Below are 23,729 nucleotides of genomic sequence, written 5' to 3'. Positions count from 1 at the left end.
CTCCCTGGTTCTTTGGTAGTTCTGCTCCCATCTCACACACGGAGACTGCAAATGGTCACCAAGTGACTATCTGTCTGCTGAGAACTGGCCCGCTCCAGCCATGCTACACCTGAGCCAGTGCTAGGCTGCCTGGAAAGATTCCCAGTTGGGAAGGCAAAGACTGTCTCAGCTGTCTATGCCCTGCCAGGGTGGAATGGGAACAGATTGTGCATGCATGTCCATCCCCTGCAACTCCCAATTTGGAAAAGGGAGAGAAATTGAGATTGTAATACCTCTCTCCACACAGGAGGGCTGTGAGGACAAATTCATTCATGTTTGTGAGGTTCCCAGATGCAGTGTGCTTGAAAGAAAGGGGGAGATGGAAACCTAGCATGAACTTTAGGTATAGAAAAGAAGATATACCTATCTTGTAGAGTTGGAAGAGACCTTGCGAAGTCATTGAGTCTAGTCTCTTGCCCTCACAGCAGGACCAAGTACCATTCTTGACAGATTTGCCCCAAATGGTCCCCTCAAGGATTGAATTCATAACCCTAGGTTCAGTAAGCCAATACTCAAACCACTAAGTTATCCTTCCATGCTACTGCTATGCTAGTTGAGCCTCATCTGAAGAAATGGGTTGTACCCATGAAAGTTCATGATGCCATCTACATTTTTTGTTAGTCTCTAAGGTGCAGCAGGCCTACTAATTGTTTTTAAATTTTTTTTTTCAATTACAGACTAACACAGATACCCCTCTGAAACTTATCAGACTGTGGAGTTCGCATTTTAATATGATCGTATGGAATATGTTGTATTAACCGTAGGTGGCTTTGGTGTATTAACATATCATTTGGGAATTTAGAAAGTAAATGTATATGTGTATTTAAGCATTTAAGGTCCATGAAACTGTTGTTTAAATGGTCCATTAATCACATCACTTTTCTCCTCATTAGGCTAAATTGCTTGAGGTGAAAAAGCCCTTCTGAAATGGATTTCACTCACTCAATCCAAGGTAAACATGCTTCTGGGGCCATTACTTCTTGTATCAAATATCCAAGGCTTTGTTAAGACCCTGAGGGTTTGATAAAGTGTACTGTTTTTCTTCTTTGGAAGATGAAGGTTATAATTAGAGAGATGGGCCCACACTGGAAAAGCAGATCTGAACCGGGTCTCACAAGTCTGTCTGTAGAACAGGGCAAACTAGAACACCAAATTCAAACACCTTGAACCTTGGGGAAGTTCTGTTCTGATCATTCCAGAGACAAGTTGTGACTCGGGTTTCTCTCTAAAGACAATGAGGCATAAGGCTGATTCAGCAACGTGGATTTCATCCCAACACCTGAATTGAAAAAGGTACAGATTCTGCCAATCTAACTCATACTCAGTAGAGCCAATAAACACCAGGGCCTGGTCTACACTAGATCAGGTAGGTTGGCTTAAGGTACGTCATCCAGCTATGTAAAATGCATAGCTGGATTCTGCTTACATTAAGCTGAGCCGCTGCAGCATCTACACTGCGGGAGTCCAACGTCAATACCTGTCAATTGTAGGACCCGTATTAATGAGGCTAATTAAATGGGCTGGATGTGTCCCAGACATAGCTTTTGATGTGGAAATGCAGATGTTAAAGGTAGGAGAAACTGGCTTTGTAATGTACCAAACAGTTAATGTCTTTGTCAAATGTGTATGAATTGCATTTCTGCAGATTCTCTATTTATACGTCTGTGGTGCCTAGGAACCCAGTCATGGAACAGAGCCCTATTATGCAAGATGCTGCACAAACACGGAACAAAAAGACCATTCCTGCCATCAGGTTATAGTCAGAAAAGTTTCTTTCTACAAATGGCCTGAGTGGTTTCCATACTGATCACCTTTCAGAAACAGACATGAGTGCAGTGACCGAGACAAACAGATGTCTTTTTTCTCCTTGTTGGCTCTGCAAATGCAGCCCAGGATCAGAAAATCAAGCTGGCTTCTTTTCAGCTCATGGTCACCCAGGTTAAAGATCCTGCAATTGGAACTAGGGTAACATTTTTCTTGATGATTTCTAGAGCTGGTGGAGGGTTTTTTTCTTGTTATTTTAATGTTGATTTTTTGATTATTTTTTGTGGAAAGTTCTTATTACAGTGAAACAGCTTTACTTCCTAATTCTGCGATTATTTGGGGGGAATTTGTAAATACCATTTGAAAAATATTGAAACTTCAAAATATCAGTTCAAACAAGTTTCGCAAAACTTTTGATTTTTTTTAAACCCTCTCTATTTGGAATGAAGTAGAATGGATTCCAGCTCATTCTCCCTCTCTGTATTGGCTCCGTAACAGCCACAAGAATAAAACAGTAGTTCTGGAGAACACAAGCTTGTATGGAGCCTTTGCCTAGGGGTGCACCTGGAGAGAATAAAAACACAGTTGATGCCCACAGATGCTTATGTTCTAAGAAGCTCATACAGCCCTATTCTTGGTTGTCTTCTCTGTGGAAATGGCAGGGCTTTCAGATCTTGGGTATTTCACTAACAAGATGAAGTTTCTGCACAAAAGCCTCAACTTCTGGACATCAAACCAGACCTCCTAAGAAGTTATAAAAACTAGCCACCTAACATAGTACATGAAACTCTCTCTAATGTGCATCCACCTCCTGTCTTTTCCATACATCTGGGCTGTGTCTACATTGGCACCCCTTTCCGGAAAAGGGATGCTAATGAGACCAGTCAGAATTGCAAATGCCGCGGGGGATTTAAATATCCCCCGCGGCATTTGCATGAACATGGCTGCCGCTTTTTTCCGGCTCAGGGCTTTGCCGGAGAAAAGCGCCAGTCTAGACGGGATCTTGCGGAAAATAAACCCCTTTCCTTGAAAGTAGGAATAAGGGATCTTCCGGAAAAGGGTTTATTTTCCGCAAGATCCCGTCTAGACTGGCGCTTTTCTCCGGCAAAACCCCAAGCTGGAAAAAAGCGGCAGCCATGTTCATGCAAATGCCGCGGGGATATTTAAATCCCCCGCGGCATTTGCAATTCCGACTGGTCTCGTTAGCATCCCTTTTCCGGAAAGGGGTGCCAATGTAGACACAGCCCACATATAGCATGTGCTTGTGTCACTGTTCTTCAGACTAGGGATATAAGTGACTAGTCGATTACCCAATAAGCATAAGCCTCAGGGCTCTTGCTACATTTAAAAGGCAGAGGTGCAGCCAGGATAGTGAGCACCCCACCTGACCTGTTATCAACTCATCGAGCAGTCGATGGAAATTCCATCGATTACTCAATTAGCTGATTGATCAAAATTTAATATCTCTGCTTCAGACAGATGACTAATTCTGAGCAGTTCAATGCAGAAAATCCCACTGCAAAACCTGGGGCTGTCTGAATACTGTTGTCCTCAAACCCACTGACTTCCTAGTGCTGCCTAGAACCACTGTTGGAGCTATATGGTGGGGGGAGTTATTTTTAAAACAAATGGTTTATACTGTCTCTGACAGTGCAGTGTTATGACTTGTGATGAGATATTTAGGCTATGTCTTCACTCCAGGGAAGATCAATGTTGCAGTGATCGATCTTTCGGAGTTTGATGTATCGGGTCTAATAAAGACTTGTTAATTGAACTCAGAGGGTGCCCCCATGGGCAGCTGGTATTCTTGCTCCTGCAATGAGTAAGGGGAGCCAACAGGAGTGTTTGCTCTTATCAACCTCCCATGATGGAGACAGTAGGAAAACTAGAATCAATGTACATTTACTCTAGCTATGTAATTAACGCAGCTGGAGTTTTGTATCTTGATTTCACCTTCCTCTTTAGTGTAGACCTGGCCTTAGATACACTCTCTTCTTTGTCCTTGACTCTACTGTTGTACTGAGCCACCGTCTTGTCTAAAATCTCACTCCTGCTTCCTGTCATGTAGGCATCTCTGGAGAATATGCTACAAAGAGGTCACGTTCTCCTCTAGTTCTGCAATCTTTCTCATCACACAGCTTTTTTCCCTTCCTTCGTACGGTCCCATGCACGTAGTCCATCACCGCACTGTCTGTTGTATTCACTTGGAAGCATGGGTCCAAGAAGTTTAAATTGTTTACACGGCCCTGAAACTGCCCAACATTAAATAGCTTAAAACAGGTACAGAGACCTCAGTGTGCTTAGTACAATGGCAAACCCAATAAAAATTCTTTTAACTGTGTATTGCAGATACGGAAGGGCCGCAGGGCCGGACCGAGCCATTCCGGTGCCCCAGGCAGACAGGTTAATTGCACTCCGGGTTGGGGGAGGGCGCATGCATGGCCCCCCCGCCCCCTGCCTGGCACATGGGGGAGGGCACGCGGAGCTGGCAGTGGCAGGATACACGTGCCCGGACCGGCCCAGCCTGGCTACATCCGTGGCGGGCCGAGCCTGGCCATGCAGGGCCCTGCAGCTGCAGGGAGAAGGGTGCTGCTGGCCGGTGCTGCAGGGGTTAACGCGGCCCCTGCCCCGGTGGCCACTGCAGGGTGGCCACTGGGAGCTGCTGCAGCCCGTGATCTGGAGCCAGGCAGACAGCGCCTGATGGCAGCTGTAAGGGGCACTGTGCCCCCCATAGGTTGGCGCCCCGGGCAGCTGCCTGGCTAGCCCATGCCTTAATCCGGCCCTGGGAAGGGGGGTAGAAGGGAATAGTAAAAAGCATTTGAAAGGCAAGGTGTTAAATAAGACTTTTTTTATTTTCCAACATCCCTTTTGCATTAGCTTGAGAGTTTTTTGAGGAAAAATCACCGTGTTTGCCAGTCCTTGTAAATAGTAATAATGGATTTTTGTGGGGTGGGGAAGGGCAGTTGGAGAGAAGGCAGAAAAAGGTAAGTTGAGGGATGACCTGGAGCTGCTGCTGCTGCTGCTGTTGTTGTCGAAAGTCAGATCCTGCTCTGTGTGAAATACAATGGGGGATGATTTAGACAGCGGCAAGACAAACACACAAAAGGGGAAGGAGAGAGTATAAAGACAGAAAATGCAGCTTCTGCCTTTAGCGTTGACTTTTGCTTGAAACCTTAGTGCTGGAGAAACACAGGCATGGCACATGGTTTCATTAGCTGCTCTGAGACTTGGCAAACTTGTACCCCAGGGCCCGCCCTGCCTCTTCCCACTGCCCTGGGCCCCACAGCTAACATCAATGGGGACCGTCCCATCCATAGGACAGTTGAGGCAGCTTCCATAGAGCCTCCTCTGCCCCCGGGTTCTGGAGCCGGGCACCTCACAAAGGATGGAACGTTCTCCTGCCTGCTCTGGAAACCGCACCAGCACCACTCCTACCGACCAGCCCAGTCAGGCAGCACCTCGGGGCCAACGCCACACGGCAGCTTCTCTCCTGCAGACCTGCCTCCCCGACACCAGGCTCCTGACCACTCTTCCCTGAGGTGAGGGGATAACAGCGAGATGCCAATACACACATCACACCTGCCTGCACCCACATGCCCCAGTCCCACCTACTGTGGCTAGTGGCACCCTTTGGTACATAATGGCCTATTTGTGTCACCACAGAGCTGTGGGCTGTTGTGCCTGGTACCAGCTGAACAGGTACAGGCGCCCTCAAAGGACTAGGAAGTCTCCTCCCACCTAATGGAACTAATGGGCAAAGGGCCCAATAGATTCCATGCTAATCAATACCTAGGATTGGGCCACAGTCCTGCCCCACTTGCCCACAAGAATAACAGCTCCCCTGAAAGCCATGGGAGCCCTTGACCCAGAGTACAGTAACCAGGAGTGGAGGAAGTAAGGGCCTATGGTGGGTTGGTTTGTTGTTTTACTAACTCATCTCTCTCTTCCTTTGTTCCAGGCTCTTTGCGCACCATAGTGTATGTGATGCAGAAAATATCCATTTCCAAGGTGAAGCATATACTGGGATCTCTTTCTCATGGGCATTTTTCCAGTGCATGACACTGAAAGTGGACCATGAGCTCCTGAGAAAAAACTTGCATCCAAGGGCAGCAGAATTCCTAGTTTTCTTTCATTTCGAAGCCAGCCATCTGTACGGCCACCAGGAAAATAGCTGAAATCTTGGGAAAAGCAAAAGTAGGCCTATAAAATATATTCTTGCCTGAATCTCCTGCAGGAAGTTTGTGTGAGTAATGGCTGCAGGTGCTGGCCCAAGGTGTGCACTGACAGACTGTCATGTGCTCTTTGCTTTATCTGATCTGAGATCCTGATGGCTTGTCAATGGTAATTTTAAATGAAAGGTCACCTTTTTATTTTACTAATGAAAAACTGTCATTAACCAATAAGATGTAGGCTTGCGAGGTAACTCCTGGGTCATCATGTCCAGTCCCCAGATTGCAGACAACCCCATGTAATCCTGTAAAATGTCCCTACAAAATCTGGCATCCTGTCAAGGGCTGGTCTGGGGCCAACAGCTGTTGTCGTCTGCAGCTGGATGTATCACTCCCACCAGCTTTGGTATCTAGGGACAGCCACTTTTCCAACTGGGTACCAAACAATACAAACATATAAATTATTCCAGCCATTCTGGTTTCAGGTCCATCTTCATTGGTCGCTCTACACCGGTCAAACCCCATATGAAGGATGTTTTAAGCTCATCCCAGTTCCTCAGCTGGTGTGGATTGGCATAGCGCCTCTGAAATCAATAGAGCTGCCTTGGTTTATATTGGCTGAGGACCTGCCCACAGGGTGAAATTCAGACAGCCAAGACTGGTACAGCACTGGCATTGTATTCTGAAGGCTTACGTGGGACCTAAGCAGTTCATGCGCCTGGCACTGGTCCTCTGCACTGGGGTGATTTCTTTGTCCCTACTCGGAAGAGGTTTGACGTGGCAACAGGGAAGTTGTTTCAAAGAAACCCCCAACATTAGATGGGAGGAGGTTCCATAGTTCATTGCCAATGGCCTGATGGGCGGTGCTCCACAAGGCTGGCACAGAGGCTGGGATCAGTCCAAGAGACTCCCAGCATCACCAGCTGACCACACAGGATGCTAGAATAGGTGCTGTCTCAGGTGGCTGCCTGAAACTGGGTTTGACAAAGCGTTTAGCAGCTTTTGTGCAATGGCAGCTGATCCTTCCCAAAGCTCTTCACCCTCCCGCATGTAATTCAGCCGGGGGAGTGGGTGATACAATGCTGTATGCTTGGGCTGAGTAACCGATGGTGTTTTCTTCTCTCTATTCAGCCACCTGTCTCTTTGGACATGTACAAGAGCTTGTATATGTCAGACTACAGACCGTACAGCAACTACAAACCACCCATTGAGAATCACTCACAGGTACTCCGGGTCATTCCACCTTAATGCATCAGTCCTTCATAATCTACAGAGGCAGCCCAGCCAGAGTGGCTCGTATCTAAGCAACACACCACACGCACACATAGTCTAACCCACACACGCCCAGCCTGGCTCTGTTCCCTTCTAGTGGTTGAATGGTGTAGAGAAGTTTGTGAGTCAGCTACTGACTTTGAGCAGACAGAGGTGGGATGGCTAATCAAAGCCAAATAGAGTGAAATTAATGCTTTTAAGTACAGAGGTCTCTCCTTCCTGCTACTGCTGATCTATCCAAGGGTGTCCTGTTACAGCAGGAATTGTCTTCTCATGACTGGCCATATGGGGGACATTTTCAGAGGTGCCAAAGGGATAACTTAAGAACACTGATTCCATGGTGAGTCACTGTGCTCCTAAGTCCCCGGTATAGTCAATTGCCAGGAGGTGGTAATAAATAACTCCCCTAATCAGGGTGCTGCAGTTTCTCTTGAGTGATAGAGCTTGTGACGAGCCCCACTGGTGTAACCATGTGCGAGTCAGGATCAGACCTGTTGTGCTAATGTCACAAGGTTGAAATCCTTCCAAAACCTCCTTCTACAGCAGGAGGAAAGGGTCAGGAGCAGCTCCTTGCTGCAGATTTCTGAAGGGAAGTAATTTGTGTTTCTTTTTAAATTGTCTTGCAGTAGGAGTGAACCCGTGAACTATTTAATCTGATTGGCCTCCTTTGGCCTGGCCTGTGCTAATTGACTGTGACAGTCAACTCAGTACAGCAGCTGTTTGCACTGGGAAAGGAGACTGCCCCAAGGGGGCTGTTCTTAACAGTTGCTCAAGTGGCAGGATCTACTCTGTGCCTGACATAAAGTCCAGGCTGGGGTGTGGGAGGGAGAAATTGCCTGAGTTGCTGTTGCTTGGTGGTTCTGAGAGGTGACACCTTCTTGCAGGGAGAGATTTGACATGCAGTGTTAAGCTGGCAGGACAGCAGGTGAGAGCAAAGACTCATGCCATGGCCACCAATGCTTTCTGTTGTCTAAACAAAGATGCACACTAAGTTCCATGCTTCTCTGTTCTGCATCCTCCCGCTTTTCCCCTCATTGCCAGCTTGCATCCTCCTGCCCTCTCTTACGCTCATTAACATTCCCTGTGCTAAACTCCGGCTGGTCTCCAGCTGGCTACTGGTTCTGTAGGTTACCCAACCCTCAGGTGGCTGTTTCCCCTCCAAGATCCCGGTTTTAGAACATAAGCACATAAGAACATAAGAACATAAGAATGGCTGTACTGGGTCAGACCAAAGGTCCATCTAGCCCAGTATCCTGTCTGTCGACAGTGGCCAGCACCACGTGCCCCAGAGAGGGTGGACCGAAGACAATGATCAAGCGATTTGTCTCCTGCCATCCCTCTCCAGCCCCTGACAGACAGAGGCCAAGGACACCATTTTATCCCCTGGCTAATAGCCTTTTATGGACCTAACCTCCATGAAATTATCTAGCTTCTCTTTAAACTCTATTATAGTCCTAGCCTTCACAGTCTCCTCTGGCAAGGAGTTCCACAGGTTGACTACACGCTGTGTGAAGAACTTTCTTTTATTAGTTTAAACCTGCTCCCCATTAATTTCATTTTAACCCTCTGCCTCCCCAGGCTCATCCATTCCGCAGCTCAGACTGAGAGAGAAGTGTTGTTTTCTGTGTCCCCTGCCAACACTGCAGCTTTTATTCTGTAAAGTGCCTTAGAAGGCAGTGTGCTTTGGGTGAATGTCCTGACATATGAATGGGCTTGCTCAGATGATTAGAAGGGAGGAAATGTCTGAGAACTGGGGCATTTCTCTGGGTTTCAACATGTGCTGGAATGGCTGTTACTCCTTGTTCCTGTGCTAAGTCCAAAGACTGAGAAGAGAGAAGGTTGCTCAGTTTTATTCTATTTTCTTTCCATCTCAAAGAACTCCAGAGACAGTCACCTTCTGGTGTTAGGTTCCAGCGGTTTTTAAAAGAACAGATTTACTCAGTCATGTCCCTTAATGAAATGTCAAGTTTAAATGAGCCATAATTAATATTGTGTGTGGAGAAGCCAGGGAATTCCTTAACCTCAGAGGATTGGTTGAAAAAATATGGGAGTTTGTTGTTAGGGAAAAGTAAAGACACCAGTTATGTCCACATTAAAATAGAGGACAGACAAATTAGCTATTTGGTTACCTTTTATTCAATATGCAGAGTACATTGACCTGCAATAAAACCAGTGCACTTGTCCAATTATTTTGAATATTAATATTTGATAGACATGCCTAGCTCTGTTAAATGTGTGTATCGAGATGCCACTTTCTTTATTAAAAGCTCTAGAAGCGATGTGTTGTGATGATACTCACTCTAGCATATGGCAACACCCTGTTTAAATAGAAATATCTCAGGATTATTTTTATGTGATGTCTACACAAGAGAGAACTTCATGTTGCTTTTTTGGGTTTTTTTTTTTGGTTGTTTACATGGTAAGGATTTGTAAATTTGTTGAAAATTCCTAGTTTAAATGAATAGTTGAATTAAAAAAAAAAGCCATCACTGGAAGTTATATATCAGAACTCCTTTGGATGCTCGCTTCTGACCTTAATTTTCTTATCATTAGACAGTTTTTCCTAATATCTAACCTAAATTTTCCTTGCTGCAGATGTAACCCATTACTGTTTGTCCTACTTCAGTGAACATAAAGAGAACTCTTGATCATTGTCCTCTGTAACAGGCCTTCGTGTATTTGAAGACTGTAATCAGGTTCCTCCCCTTCGTCGTGTTTTCTCCAGAGTCCAGACTAAACATACCCCATTTCTTTTTCCTTTTAAACCTTTCCTCATACATTGGGTTTTCTAAACCTTTATTCCTAGTTTTTGCTCTTCTCTGGACTCTCTCCAACTTGTCCACATCTTTCTTAAAGAATGGTGCCCATGATGGGTCAAAATACACCAGAAGAAGAGACACCAGAGTCAAGCAGAACATGAGAGTTAGCTCCCATATCTCACATAAATACTCATTATATACCCCAGAATGTAGTTTGCTTTTTTTCCACAGCTGCATCATCTTGTTAATTTATATTCACCGTGGGACACATGGTAACCCCAGATCTTTTTCAGAAATACTCCCGCCTCACCAGTTATACCCCATTCTGTATTTTTCCATTTGATTTGTCTTTAAGTGTAGCATTTTGCAATTGTCTTTTTATTGAATGTCATCTTGTGGGGTTTTTTTGGTCTTCGCTTCAGCAAAATCACCTGGGTGTGATTCAACTTACTTCTTCCCCTTCTACTGTCCACCGCTTGGCTTTTTAATAACATTAATACATGTATCATTTTTCTCCACTCCATTGCCACTCTAACTTTGCCATTTTAGAGTGGAAACTAGCCTACTGCAGCATTCTGTAGCTCTGTTCTGAAGAGGGAATGCTTCAGTTACCAATATGTTCCATCAGTCTGCACCTGAATTGTGGCAATATTAGTCAATAACAGGCACATTGCTCTCCATCAGCCACAATTCCAGGCATTTTGGCTCAGTTTAAGCTTTTCCGAAGCTGTCAATAAGCGGCAAGCTGGGGATCCCTCCTTGTTGGCTAAAGCTTTTGGTGTTGAGGATTATTTGATTTTATTTGACCAGTATAAGTGGATTGCTGTTGGCTCAGTCTGACAATCAGAGTTCCAGGGCTCACTATAACAATGTAAGGAAGGGGGGGGGCTGGTTTTATTTCTAAACAGGCTGTTATCAATGGAGTCCTGTTAGGTCTCTGATGGGTTCAGGCCTGGATTCTGTTCCTGGATCACAGAGGACAGACCCTGATGTCCAGCTGGAAGCCAATTAGAGTCACCCAAAATAACTATAGTAAAAGTAGCAATGAAAATGGCAGGAAGAGGAGCAGGCTGATCAGTGGCTTTCCATACCTTTTCAATACGGTAAGTTTAATAGGTTTGTAAAGTTTTAAGGCCAGAAGGGACCACGAGATGATTGGGGGAACTAACAGCCTTGCTGGGCCCCTGGGCAAGGCGGAGGGGCAGAGGTGGTGCTGTGGTACTGGAAGGGGGCAAAGCCTCACGCAGAAGGGGCAGGGTGAAGGGCAGCCTGGCCTCAGCACTACCCAGACTGTAGCACCTGCACCCCTTGATAGATAAATGTCTATCAGGGATGGTCTAGACAGTACTTGGTCCTGCCATGAGGGCAGGGGACTGGACTCGATGACCTCTCGAAGTCCCTTCCAGTCCTAGTGTTCTATGATTCTGTGATTCCCCCCCCCCAGGTTTCAGAGCTGCCTGGAGCATGGTCCTTTGGTGGCAATTTAAAGGGCTCTGGACATTGAGTAGCAGCAACGGGGTGGCCGGGAGCTGGGAGCTCTTTAGAATCGCCAGGTCCCAGGGCAGTTGCCTCCTATGCCCTCCCCATATCGGTGGATCTTCCTGCACTGCAAACAAGCCATAGAATTTACCGCCTTTGAGGCCAATAACTCGTGTTTGTCTAAAGCATATTTTCTAAGGTACAGTTCCCCAGTGGCTCTGCTTTCCAAGTCATACAATACTTTGCTAATCTGACGGCTGCTTTTAATGTATTTGGGTACACTGATCCCAAAGGCTCTATACTTGGCAGTAGGCAGGTACCCTCACGTTCAGAAGTCACTAGACCATCTTTCCAATATATCCACCTCCCCTCCATTCACCTGTGACTTGTTTCCGCAGAAGATTAAAATAGCAGAAGCCCAACTAAAAGCCAAGGAGTTTTCACAGCTTTCTAAGTACCGGCCTCCAGTCATGTGTAAGGAATATCCAGTCAGCCAGGGAAAAGAAATTGCCGAAGGACTGTGCAGTCAAGCACCTGTTAGCTCAGACGATAAACTGGAAAAGGGTCACAAAGGCGGCTCATTTGGTCCTGAATCATTCCGAGAGGTCCAGGAAGAGCAGAGGAAGTATTTTAACACCGTCCTTCCAAACGCTAACCAATACCTTTCTAAATGTTATCCCCACCCGGAGCAAGCTGCAACACAGGCGGACAAAACGGAGAGAACACAACTGTCCATCATGCCACAAGGAGAAGCTGCTGCTTCTTCACCATTATTTTTCCAGCCTCCTGAAGCCACCGAGCAATGTCCAGGAACAGAAGGTAATTCTCACTATCCTCCAGCTAACGTTTGTTTACGAATGCAGACCTGAACTAAGTGGCTGACCGTATTCCTTGTAAGCTGTGTGCATGTGCAGTTGCTCAGGAGAGATTCCACTGCCACCCAGCTGATTAGCAGAGCACGCACAGCTAAGTTTGTGTTTCTCCTGGTGGTGCACATTCACATGTGCCTTGGTGCACATGAAAAAATTAAGCCGCAAATGGATGGAGCAGATTAGAGGGAACAGTGGTTGCCGAATAGCTGGCTCTATAGAAGGGATTTGGGTGGCCCCCTTACCGTAGTATCTAAGCACCTCACAATCTTTAACATATTATCCTCACCACAACCCTGTCAGCTAGGGCAGGGCTAAGAACCCCATTTTACAGATGAGGAACTGAGGCAAAGAGAGCCTAATCCCAGATCCCCAAAGCTATTTAGACTCCTTTCATCTATGGAAGTCAGGAGCCTAAATACTGTGGTGACTCAGAGCCATAGTGACTTGGCCAAGGTCACACAGGGAGTCTGTGGTGGAGCAGGAAATTGAGCCGAAGGTCAGCAAAACCATGGAGCCACACAAATGGTGAACAGTATCATTTCACACAGACATTAACCTCCACTTGCATAATATCATCATAGAGCCATAGGGTTGGAAGAGACCTCAGGAGTCAAGTCCAACCGCCTGTTAAAAGCAGGACCGATCCCAATTAAATTACCCCAGCCAGGGCTTTGTCAAGCTGGGACTTCAAAACTTCTAGGGATGGAGATTCTACCACCTCCCTAGTAACCCATCCCAGTGCTTCACCGCCCTCCTAGGGGAATAGTTTTTCCTAATATCCAACCTAGACCTTCCCCCCACCGCAACTTGAGACCATTGCTCCTCGTTCTGTCATAATTCATCTTTTCCCTTCTTCCCCCCTCAGGACCTAAACTGTGATCCATCACAGAGCTGGTATAATTCAGTGACATTCTACCGCAGTTGATGGAGCTATGACAATTTTATACCAGCTGGGGATCTGACCCCTTGACTTTGTCAGGATGCAAAGCAAGAGAGTAATTAAAACAAGGGTGACTTTCCTTATATCACAATGTGTGTTCTTTCCCCTCCTAGGTCAGGAAGGGCCAGTGTCTAACAAGCGAAGACCAAGACAGACCTGGGACAACTATCAGCAATTTATCCGGGAGACGTGCAGAGCTAGGCAAGCAAAAGCTCAGCAGAACAGGAGCCTGGTCTTGGGGTCGTCTGTGTTTAGGGAAGGTTGGTTGATTTAGCTGCCTGGCAACAGTCTACCTGTGAGTGTGAGGCATCCTTACAGAGGAGCTGCTGGCCCAGTTTTGGCATTCAAGCCAATGAAAAGGCCCTAGGGAGAAGAATGGGGATTGAATGACTAAAACAGGGTGGGAACGTTCGATACATTTCCGGGCAGAACGGAAGGGGACTCCCATTTGACACCCACCATTCACATGCATGCCAGATAGTTAGAAGGGCAATGGCTCAGATTTGGGCCCACTATTAATTTCTGTGGGTGCAAAATTTTGCAGCTGCAAAGTTCAGTTAGGTCAAAGGAGGCTGGAGCCAAGCCCCTTGAAGGTTTGCTTTTCCCAGTTGCGACAGAACTCTGCAGCTAGCCAGAGCCGTACAGATTCCATGAGCTATCTGCTGAACCACATGGGTGGAATCTCACACAAGACCTCTGGCCCAGTTTATGGGCCTAGTACAGAGCCTAATGAAGTCCATTTTCCATTTGCTGGGGTTTGGTGGGAGCTCCATGACCTCTTTCGTGGCACTCCAGCTGCTGGCTCCAAACCACAATGCCTTGAACAACCCTGATTCTGTCCAGCAGAGGCAGCAGGACACAAATATTAACCAGTACATTACAGCTGGACCAATTTTTTTTTGCATTTAAAACCTGTTAGAACCCTGTCAAGATTGCTTTAATGCCAGTGACAGCGTGGTCCAGTACCTGCCTGAAAAATGTTACAGCACAAACCAACAAACAAAAATTGCTAAAGCTATTTACCATTCATGTTCATTTAGCATTAACACAGTCATTCTGGAAGTGGGGGGTGGTTTTTTAACCTTTTTGTACTGGAGATCCTCTTGGGATTTACAAAATAATTGTAATACAGCTTTTAAGACTAGAAGAGGTAGGAGGCTGAAGCCACCTGAGCCCCACAACCCACGCCAGGGGCTGACAGCCCAAGTCCATGTCTCTACTCCCAACCATACCATGACCCCAGGTGGAGAAACCCTGCAGGATAGAACAAGGGATGCCAGCCTAGAAAGTGACTATTCCTCTGGACCATTCCCTTCCCGTCTATAAAACCAGTCTCCTACAGCAAAAGAACAGGAGCACTTCTAGTGGGGTGGGGAGAAGAGTCAGTGCAGCAGAGCTGAAGTTTCTCACTTGCAGGGATCTGCCCAGTGTTGGTCCTTTTGCCTGTTGGGAGATCACACTACAGGTCTAATACCAGGACTGAGCTGCTGCTCTGCTTCATCAGCTTTTGGGCCTCTTTTCTGCATCAGCCAATATCTGTGCTACATCCCCACGCACATGAAAGTGTGTCACTCATTAGACAGAGAGTAGGAATAGATTACACAGCTGGGAACACTCTTGCACGTGTCTGGAGAGGGATTGAATGATCTAAGGGTATGTCTACACTACAAAGTTAGTTCGAACTAACGTCCGTTAGTTCGAACTAACTTTCATAGGCGCTACACTAGCGCTCCGTTAGTTCGAATTTAATTCGAACTAACAGAGCGCTTAGTTCGAACTAGGAAAACCTCATTTTACGAGGATTAAGCCCAGTTCAAACTAGCTAGTTCGAATTAAGGGGTGTGTAGCCCCTTAATTCGAACTACTGGGAGGCTAGCCCTCCCCAGCTTTCCCTGGTGGCCACTCTGGCCAACACCAGGGAAACTCGTCTGCCCCCCTCCCGGCCCCCTTAAAGGGGCACGGGCTGGCTACGGTGCCCGTGCCAGGTGCAAGCATGCCAGCACCCAGCCAGCAGACCCTGCACCTGGCACGGCTCGAGCCACCCACCCGATGCCCCCCAGCCCTCCCCCTCTTCCCGGGACCAGGCTGGCGGCTCCCGGGAGCTTGCCCGGGACCGCAAGAGGCGGGCACCCGCCTGGGCTAGTGCAGACATCGTGGACCTCGTCTACGATCTCCGCACGAGGCACAGGAAAGTGGCCAGCTAGGGCAGGAGAGCTGCCAGCCTGGCCACCCAGGAGCAGGTGTGCATGAAAATCAAGGGGGTCCATTGAGACCCCCGACCCTGAGCCCTGAGCTTACAATGGCCGTCCTGGTTCAGACCAAAGGTCCATCTAGCCCAGTAGCCTGTCTGCCGACAGCGGCCAACCCTAGGGACCCTGGAGGGGATGGACCGAAGACAGTGACCAAGCCATTTGTCTCGTGCCATCCCTCTCCAGCCTTCCACAAACCTTGGGCAGGGACACCACTCCTACCCCCTGGCTAATACCACTCCATGGACCCAGCCTCCATGACTTGATCTCACTTCCCTTTAAACTCTGTTCTAGTTCTATCCTTCACAGCCTCCTGCAGCAAGGAGTTCCACAGGTTGACTCTTTGCTTTGTGAAGAACAATTTTCTGTTACTAGTTTGAAGCCTGCTACCCATTCCTTTCCTTTGGTGTCCTCTAGTCCTTCTTTATGGGAACTAATGAAGAACTTTTCTGTATGCACCCTCTCCACCCAACTCCTGCTTTTAGAGACCTCTATCCTGTCCCCCCTCCATCTCCTCTTTTCTAAGCTGAGAAGTCCCAGTCTCTTTAGCCTCTCTTCATATGGGACCTGTTCCCAACCTCTGATCATTTTAGTTGCCCTCCCCTCTCCCAGCCTCTCTCTTCCCCTCTCCCACCTCCTTTTCCCAGTCTCCCCCAGTTTTGTTCAATAAAGACAGATTCCATTTTTGAACACAATTGTCCTTTATTTTGTACATCAAGAAAAGGGGCTAGGGAAGGGTAAGTGGAAGGAGGTGAGGGAGGAATGGGGCACGAGCCCCCGATGGGGAGGACTGGGATGGCTCTGCGGGCTTCTGGGGGTGGAAGCTCTCATGCAGCCCCCCAATTGCCCCCTCTCCCCAGATGGCAGCCTGCGGCAAGTGCAGCCGGGCTGATGGCCGAGTGGTGTGATGTGCCCAGTGTGGGCACTCCGGGCACTCCAAGCCAGGACTGCTTTGCAAGCAGGGCAACCCTGAGAACTGTCTGTCCGGGGTGGGGGTCGGGACCCTTTAAGCGCAGCCCTCGGCTAGCCTGAGACAGCATCTCCACGCTCTAAGTCCTCCTCTGATGCCCTGCCGGCACTGCTTCCGGCCATCCTAAAGCCTGGTTCAGGGTCCACTTAATGTGGACATGCTAGTTCGAATTAGCAAAACGCTAATTCGAACTAGTTTTTAGTTCTAGACGCGTTAGTTCGAATTAGCTTAGTTTGAATTAACTAATTTGAACTAAGGTAGTTTGAATTAGCACTGTAGTGTAGACGTACCCTCAGAGAGGAGGAGTGGACAGACGTTTTAGTTGTTTGAGATCTCTGATCTTTCAACAGATTGCTGCAGTTCGGATGGAACAAGCACCTACAGCACAGATTACAAATACTGGTCCGGAGTCCACAAAGAGCATTTCAAAGCACACAAGAATTTCTCTAAAATTGTCTTTGAAGATGGCTCCCTTAACGAGTAAGTGAGATTTGGGCACTAGGGTGACCGGGTGGGAGAGAAGAAGAACATGGGGGTTTGTTATCTTCGATTTTTGAACCATAGAGTAAGATTTCCATGATACTTCTCCAATGTCTCTCTTCTTGCCCATAGTGTAATAAATAACAAGCAACATAAAAACAAAGCTTTCCTTCAGGATAAAATGATTTCACAAGGCTCAGTCTCCCTCTCCTGAAAAATCTCATAGAAGGAGACAGAAGGGATGTTAAATTCCACTGTGGTTTCCCCCACTAGAGCATCCTACTAAATATCCCCTTAAGAAAGGCATTTGGGGCCCTGGAGCTGGCTGTGTATGGTTCATCTGTACAGGCCAGACACTAATACTCTGAGATACTCTGAGAAGTTGCAGATCATGCCATAGCTCATTGAAAGGTGATTTCCATCTTCCCACTCCAATTCGCCCTGACGTCTTGATTTTGATATATGATTTCAGAGTCATGGGATGGCCAGGGACCCTTGTTACTAGAATTAAAAATTCCCATAAAGCCTTGTCTAAAGCAGGGGATTTGCTAGGGTGTAGCAGTAACATTGCAATTCTCAGTTCAGATACCCCAGTGGAATTTACCCCAATTTCAGGCAGGCAGAAATTGCATTTTTCCTTCCCTGCCCTTGAGGTTAGAACCGATGCATGGGTAGCTGGCCAGCCACTGCTGAAACTGGGGCAAATCCCAAGTCAGGACAGGGCCTTAGTGCATGTGTTTGGATATGATAGAGCTTGGCTTTGATGTTACCTTCTTACCCATTATTCTTGTGCTCCACAGGAGCCCCTGGGTCTCAGAATACAAGGACAGCTACAGTATTTTCTTGCAGAAGCTGAACTGGCCATCTCCCAGCGCCATGTCAGCTCTGTGCTCTGCTGTAAAGCCCATCACACATCTGTCCCATGGGCTGGCTTCTCACCAGCCCATTCCAGTGAATGCAGTCTTCTGAGCCTGGCCATACAGACCGTGGTAGGTGCCAGGGTCACCCACGATGTTACAATGTTATCCCTAGAGCCAGGTCACATTTTGACACTGTTGAGACAGTGACAATTTAAAAAAAAAAAAGAGAAGAGAAGAGAAGCCCAAACTTGAGACTCCCCCCTCAACCAACTAACTGGGAAAGATAATGAAATAGCTGATGCAGAGCCAAGCCCTGGTTTCTTTACTCATGCAACCTGTCCCTGGAATTTGGGTTAGGTCTCATCTTTGATGCCCAAAAGGGAAGATATCTGAGGTGTGAGGCTGTTTTAGGAGCATTTGGAGTTGCAAAAATCCACAGAGATGGGAAAGACCTGCCAATGGTGCCAAATGTCAGTAGGAAGAGCTACTACTGTGGATTCTGAGCTGTTCTTAGTTTCTCTGCGCCATATCTTCTGACCCTGACTTTGTTGTAAATGAACAGGGCTTGTCACGTAAGTGGGGTGGCCCATATTCAGAAGAGTTCTTACGCACGTGCTGTAAATCCATCTTCAGTCAGGGCAACATATAAGCACTGGGCCCAAAGCATGTGCTTAAAGCTAAGCATGCACTTAAACAGCCAACCCCAAGCTTTCAAAACTCACAAGTCAGTCTTCCCCTAAATCAGGAGATTTAAAAAAAAATAAACTTTTGGTTCTTTTTGTTTGTCTTCTGGTTTTGAGCTTTTTGGAGTCACATTTTCAAGCTTTTCTCCACAAACAAGGACTAAAATCTTAATATTAAAAAATAAGAAAGAGCTGTGATTCCCATGTGATCATGTGACTCTAAGGGTATGTCTACACTACCCCGCTAGTTCGAACTAGCGGGGTAATGTAGGCATACCGCACTTGCAAATGAAGCCCGGGATTTGAATTTCCCAGGCTTCATTTGCATAAGCGGGGAGCCGCCATTTTTAAATCCCCGCTGCTTCGAACCCCGTGCAGCGCGGCTACACGGGGCTCGAACTAGGTTGTTCGGACTAGGGTGCCTATTCCGAACTACCGGTACACCTCGTTTCACGAGGAGTAACGGTAGTTTGGAATAGGAACCTAGTCCGAGCTACCTAGTTCGAGCCCCGTGTAGCCGCGCTGCACGGGGTTCGAAGCAGCGGGGATTTAAAAATGGCGGCTCCCCGCTTATGCAAATGAAGCCCGGGAAATTCAAATCCCGGGCTTCATTTGCAAGTGCGGTATGCCTACATTACCCTCCTAGTTCGAACTAGGAGGGTAGTGTAGACATACCCTCTGAGCTGGAACTTCAGTAAAGACACCAAGTAGCATGTTGTCTGCAGTAAAATTATAGAAGCTGGGACCACAATTTAAATGCTGTCCTAAATGGAGCTGCTTCTCTCAAATGGGGCCAGAGCAAGTAAAGCGTGTAATTTTCCATAAGGGTGCATCTACACTGCACCCTTAACTTGAAATAAGCTATACAATTTGAGCTATGCAAATTGCGTAGCCTATTTCATAATTTGGCATTGTCTCTACAGCGCCAAATTTTGAAATAAAACCTCTATTCTGAAATGCCCCTTAGTCCTTGTGGAATGAGGTTTACAGGGACGTTGGAATAGCGTGCCTGTTATTTCTAAAGATATTTCGAAATAACGGGAGTACTGTCAAGATGCGGAATAGCTATTTTAGGATACTGGACGTATCCCGAAATAGCGCCACAGTGTAGATGTACCCTAACAGATTTCATCTTAGTGTCTAAGGTTCTAGTTTTCTTTATCATTTGTTATCCATGCCTCCTTTTTTGTAACTGCAGGTCTGGGAGCTATCCAACATGCAAGCCATGATGACACCTGCTCAAGACCATGGAGTCCTGGAAGACCCTTTATATTCCACATTTACTATTATGTTCATAGAATATTTTTGAAGTAATTAACATAGATCTATTTTTTATTTACAGATTTTTAGTAAAAGTAAACTAGAACACTGGTTTCATTGTATATCAGAAATTATCTTTAGTACAGTGCAGTATGTTTAGCTAAAGAAATATTCAGGATGCTTCAATTGGTTGTGTTGAGAAATAAAATTTGGCAATACAATTTATTTTTCAAAGCAGTAAATAGTGTTAAAGTGTGTTGATTTAACCTACTCCTACTCCCTCTTAAAGTCTTATGTCACTGAATGGTGTCCTTCTAGAATGTTAAGATCAGCTACAGTTGAGCCTCTGGAAACTAGGAAACACATTGGCTACGTCGAGACTGGTATGATTTTCCGCAAATGCTTTTAACGGAAAAGTTTTCCGTTAAAAGCATTTGCGGAAAAGAGCGTCTAGATTGGCACGGACGCTTTTCCACAAAAGCACTTTTTGTGGAAAAGCATCCGTGCCGATCTAGACGCACTTTTCCGCAAAAAAGCCCCGATCACCATTTTTGCGATCGGGGCTTTTTTGCGCAAAACAAATCTGAGCTGTCTACACTGGCCCTTTTGTGCAAAAGCTTTGTGCAAAAGGACTTTTGCCCGAACCGGAGCAGCATAGTATTTCCACAAGAAGCACTGATTTCAGACAGTAGGAAGTCAGTGTTCTTGCGGAAATTCAAATGGCCAGTGTAGACAGCTGGCAAATTTTTCTGGAAAAACTTGCCAGTCTAGACACAGCCATTATGATACATACTATCCTTACAACGTAACCTTAACTCTGCCCCCTGCAGCTAGCAAAAGCCACTGTATTGATTCTGTAAGGGTGGTGCCAAAGTAAGCAGACACAAAGAAGAACAAAGAGAAGGTGCCAATGTTGTTTTTACTGTATTTGCAAGATTTGAAATCCAGAATTTATCTGTGTGATCGCTGGAAGGTCTGCTGCTAAGTATGCAAAATCAGTGATTGATTGTGGAAAGCTTCCAAAAATCAGCATCGTAGGGTGTGTCTAGACTATAGGATTTTTTCGAAAATAGTGGCCTTTTTTTCAAAAAACTTCCCCTGTGTCTAGACTGCTACTGCGTTCTTTTGAAAATAAATCGAAAGAACGTGGCAGTTTTTTCGACCGGGAAAACCTCATTTTACGAGGAAGAACGTCTTTTTTTGAAAGTGCTTTTTCAAAAAAGGTGCTATGTAATGCAAACTGTGCTTTTTCAAAAGAGAACATCCAGACTGCCTGGGTGCTCTCTTTTGAAAAAGTGGCTTGCTTTTTCGAAAATACTGGTTGTAGTCTAGACGCTTTTTTTCGAAAGAGGCTTTTTCGAAAGTACAGTATCTTTTGAAAAAGCTTCTTTCGAAAGAGGCTTGCAGTCTAGACGTAGCCAAAGTGTAGACATTTCCTATAACTACACTGATGGAAAAACACCTTTTATTGATAATCTGCTTCTCTGAGACGCAACCGCTTGAGAGGGTGGGGCAGATTAGATTTGAGGGATTAGTTGATAGAGCGGTCCCAGCTATGAGGAAAGATGCATGTTAACTCTGAAACACCAAGTGTGCCTATTTCAGTGCTGAGTTCAGATGGCTATCTCATCAGCAGTGCACCGGGATCATCTCCTCACCGAGTTTTCAGTTTGGCAGCAGGCTGGTGCAAAGGGTAGAGCATAGAGGAATTCTGGGGTGGTTTATGTGGTGTAGGCTCAGCGTATAAGTATCCTTTCACTATGCCTGACCTAAACACAAGTTTTGCCCTAGCAAAGAGAAGGACTTCATCTTTCAGTGCTCTGTTCTGAAGCATCTGTGTGAGCAGAGTGCTAGTGTGTGCATGATGGATGTGCGGAGGCCTTCTGAGGGCCCGGGTAAGGTTGCATTGTGGGCGTGGTGTGCACCTTAACAGTGCATCTCCTGGTTTTCAGCAGTCTGAATGTAGCAGAACTCAACACCCTGGAACAGCACAAGGTATCATGGTATATTAATGAAATTTCTAGTCAGTGAATTTCCTAGGGCTGCTCTTTGGAGGAGAGAGTATTCCATGAAGGAGATGCCATTATCAACTAGGTTTGCAGCGTGGAGTTAGGACAGGTACAGGATACTACAGGGTTTGTCAATAGTTCTCCCTGCACCCTTATGCATTTTGTTATAGGTGAATGGTGATAATGGCTGTACTAATGGAAGTTGGCAGGGCAGGGAAAGAGAACATGTCCTCGGAGTATTTTACAACATTCTGAGTTTTGTTCTGTAGGTTATAGTAACCTTAGGTACATGAGTAGCACCGGTGTGTGCCTCTTCTCAACCTACTCCCTCCACTCCACCCCTACAGCAGCGTTTCCCAAAATATGGGCCGCGACCTAGTACCAGGCTGCGGGAAAAAAATACCAGGCCTCAGCGTGGCTGCTGGGAGGGGAGCAGAGCGGGGTGGGCTGGGAGGAGGTGGGGGGGGAACCGGCCACCTGGAAACAGGGTTAGGGGCAGCGGGGCTGTCCCAAGGAGATCTGGGCAGGCAGGCGGGTGGGCAGCCGATGAATGCAGGGCCGGGGGCAGCGGTGCTGGCCCGCAGTGATCCGGGCAGGTGGTGAAAGCAGGGCTGGGGGCAGCGGAGCTGTCCTGCGGAGATCCAGGCTGGCGGGCGGGTGGTTGCTTGAGCCCTTTACCATAATAAAAGTCTTTGTTTAAGGGGGTGCTGGCTCCTTGGTAGCTCTGCCAACTCACAGCCATAAGGGGTAAGGAGCAGTGTCCCTTTTCTGTATTGGCCACCTGACACACATACTCCATCTGCAAAAGCGGCGAGGAGTCCTGGCACCTTACAGACTAACTGAAGTGTTGGAGCATAAGCTTTCGTGGGCAAAGACCCACTTCGTCAGATGCATGTCATTGCTCCAATTCCTCATTGTCCCCAGCTCTGCAGCAAAAATTTTATAAGAATCTGAAAATGTTATGAGCAGCTTGTGTTAGTCTTTTTCTGTTTTCTGAATAATGGAACAGACTGTGATCAAAGAAGGCAAGTCTCTGGGTCATTTGGTCAAGGGATCACTAAGTCATGAAGACATAACCCAAAGGTTTATTGGGTTTCAAATTCCTTATAATCAATGTTAATGATCTTGTCCGGGGTTTCTCAGACTGGGGGTTTGGATTCCTGAAGGAGTCATGAGGTTACTACTCTCCTCTGTCCACCTCCAACCTCTGTTTCCACATGGAACCAGATATCAACTTCCCTGATTGATTATGAGTGTCCACCGTGTCCAGAGATGGGAGCGTAACTGCCATCTCCTGCATCCTAGGGAGAGTGACCACACAGCTGTTCTGCTCTGCATACTTAGCTACACAGTCCTTCTCCTGACTCTGAGACACTAACTTCCCACTCTCCTCATCCACCTGGGAACAATCCTGTTCCATACACACTGACTTCCCAGCAAGCTGGTCACACACAGTCACTGGGTTATCAGCCTGCTCCAATTCTCTGGCTGTTCCTGCCTCATCTGGAACAACCTTCGGTTCCTCCGAGACCTCTCCAACACCTTACTTGGGGGATTATGAGCTGTCCACCCAGCCTTGCCTCCAGCATTTATAATGGTGTTAAATATATAAAATATGTTTTAATTGATGAGGGGGCCGTGAGTACAAAAGTTTGGGAACCACTGACCTTGAGAATACTTGCAAAGTAAAACCTCAGAGTGCACATGTGAATTTTAGAGATTTTATTGCTCTTAGAACTGTTGGACTCAAGGCACAACTTTCAAAAATGACCCACTGCAGAAGGCAAGGAACACATACAAGACATATTTGTAAAATGCCAAGGAAAAGGGTCATACATCAGGCTCAAGTGATTTTGAAAAGTTCTAATTTTTTGGTTGGGGAGGGTTGCATCTCTGCAACTCTTTGTTCAAATGACTCCAGATT

The 23,729-nt window shown here is 46.6% G+C and overlaps 1 protein-coding gene across 4 annotated transcripts; it reads left to right on the top strand.

The window, feature by feature from the left end:
* The first annotated feature begins 5,192 nt into the window (after window positions 1-5,192).
* Window positions 5,193-20,027, top strand: LOC112546114 (uncharacterized). Of its 4 annotated transcripts, none has more exons than XM_025185617.3 (8): window positions 5,193-5,342; window positions 5,762-5,811; window positions 7,104-7,196; window positions 11,884-12,301; window positions 13,408-13,554; window positions 16,864-16,993; window positions 17,794-17,982; window positions 19,735-20,027. In XM_025185617.3, exons 2-7 carry the CDS (start codon window positions 5,788-5,790, stop codon window positions 17,960-17,962), a joined length of 981 nt encoding a protein of 326 aa, XP_025041402.3. In that variant the 5' UTR covers window positions 5,193-5,342; window positions 5,762-5,787; the 3' UTR covers window positions 17,963-17,982; window positions 19,735-20,027. The 4 variants fall into 4 exon arrangements, with proteins under 4 accessions (XP_025041402.3, XP_025041401.3, XP_025041417.3 ...); XM_025185616.3 differs by having other exon boundaries at window positions 11,881-12,301; XM_025185632.3 differs by lacking the exon at window positions 17,794-17,982 and having other exon boundaries at window positions 11,881-12,301.
* The last annotated feature ends 3,702 nt before the right edge of the window (window positions 20,028-23,729 follow it).

Source organism: Pelodiscus sinensis, chromosome 4, assembly GCF_052426305.1.
Source record: "Pelodiscus sinensis isolate ZL-2025 chromosome 4, ASM5242630v1, whole genome shotgun sequence".
In the NCBI taxonomy this organism is placed as follows: domain Eukaryota; kingdom Metazoa; phylum Chordata; order Testudines; family Trionychidae; genus Pelodiscus; species Pelodiscus sinensis.
Note: the sequence above shows the minus strand (reverse complement) of the source record. Positions and strands in the feature narration are given on the sequence as shown.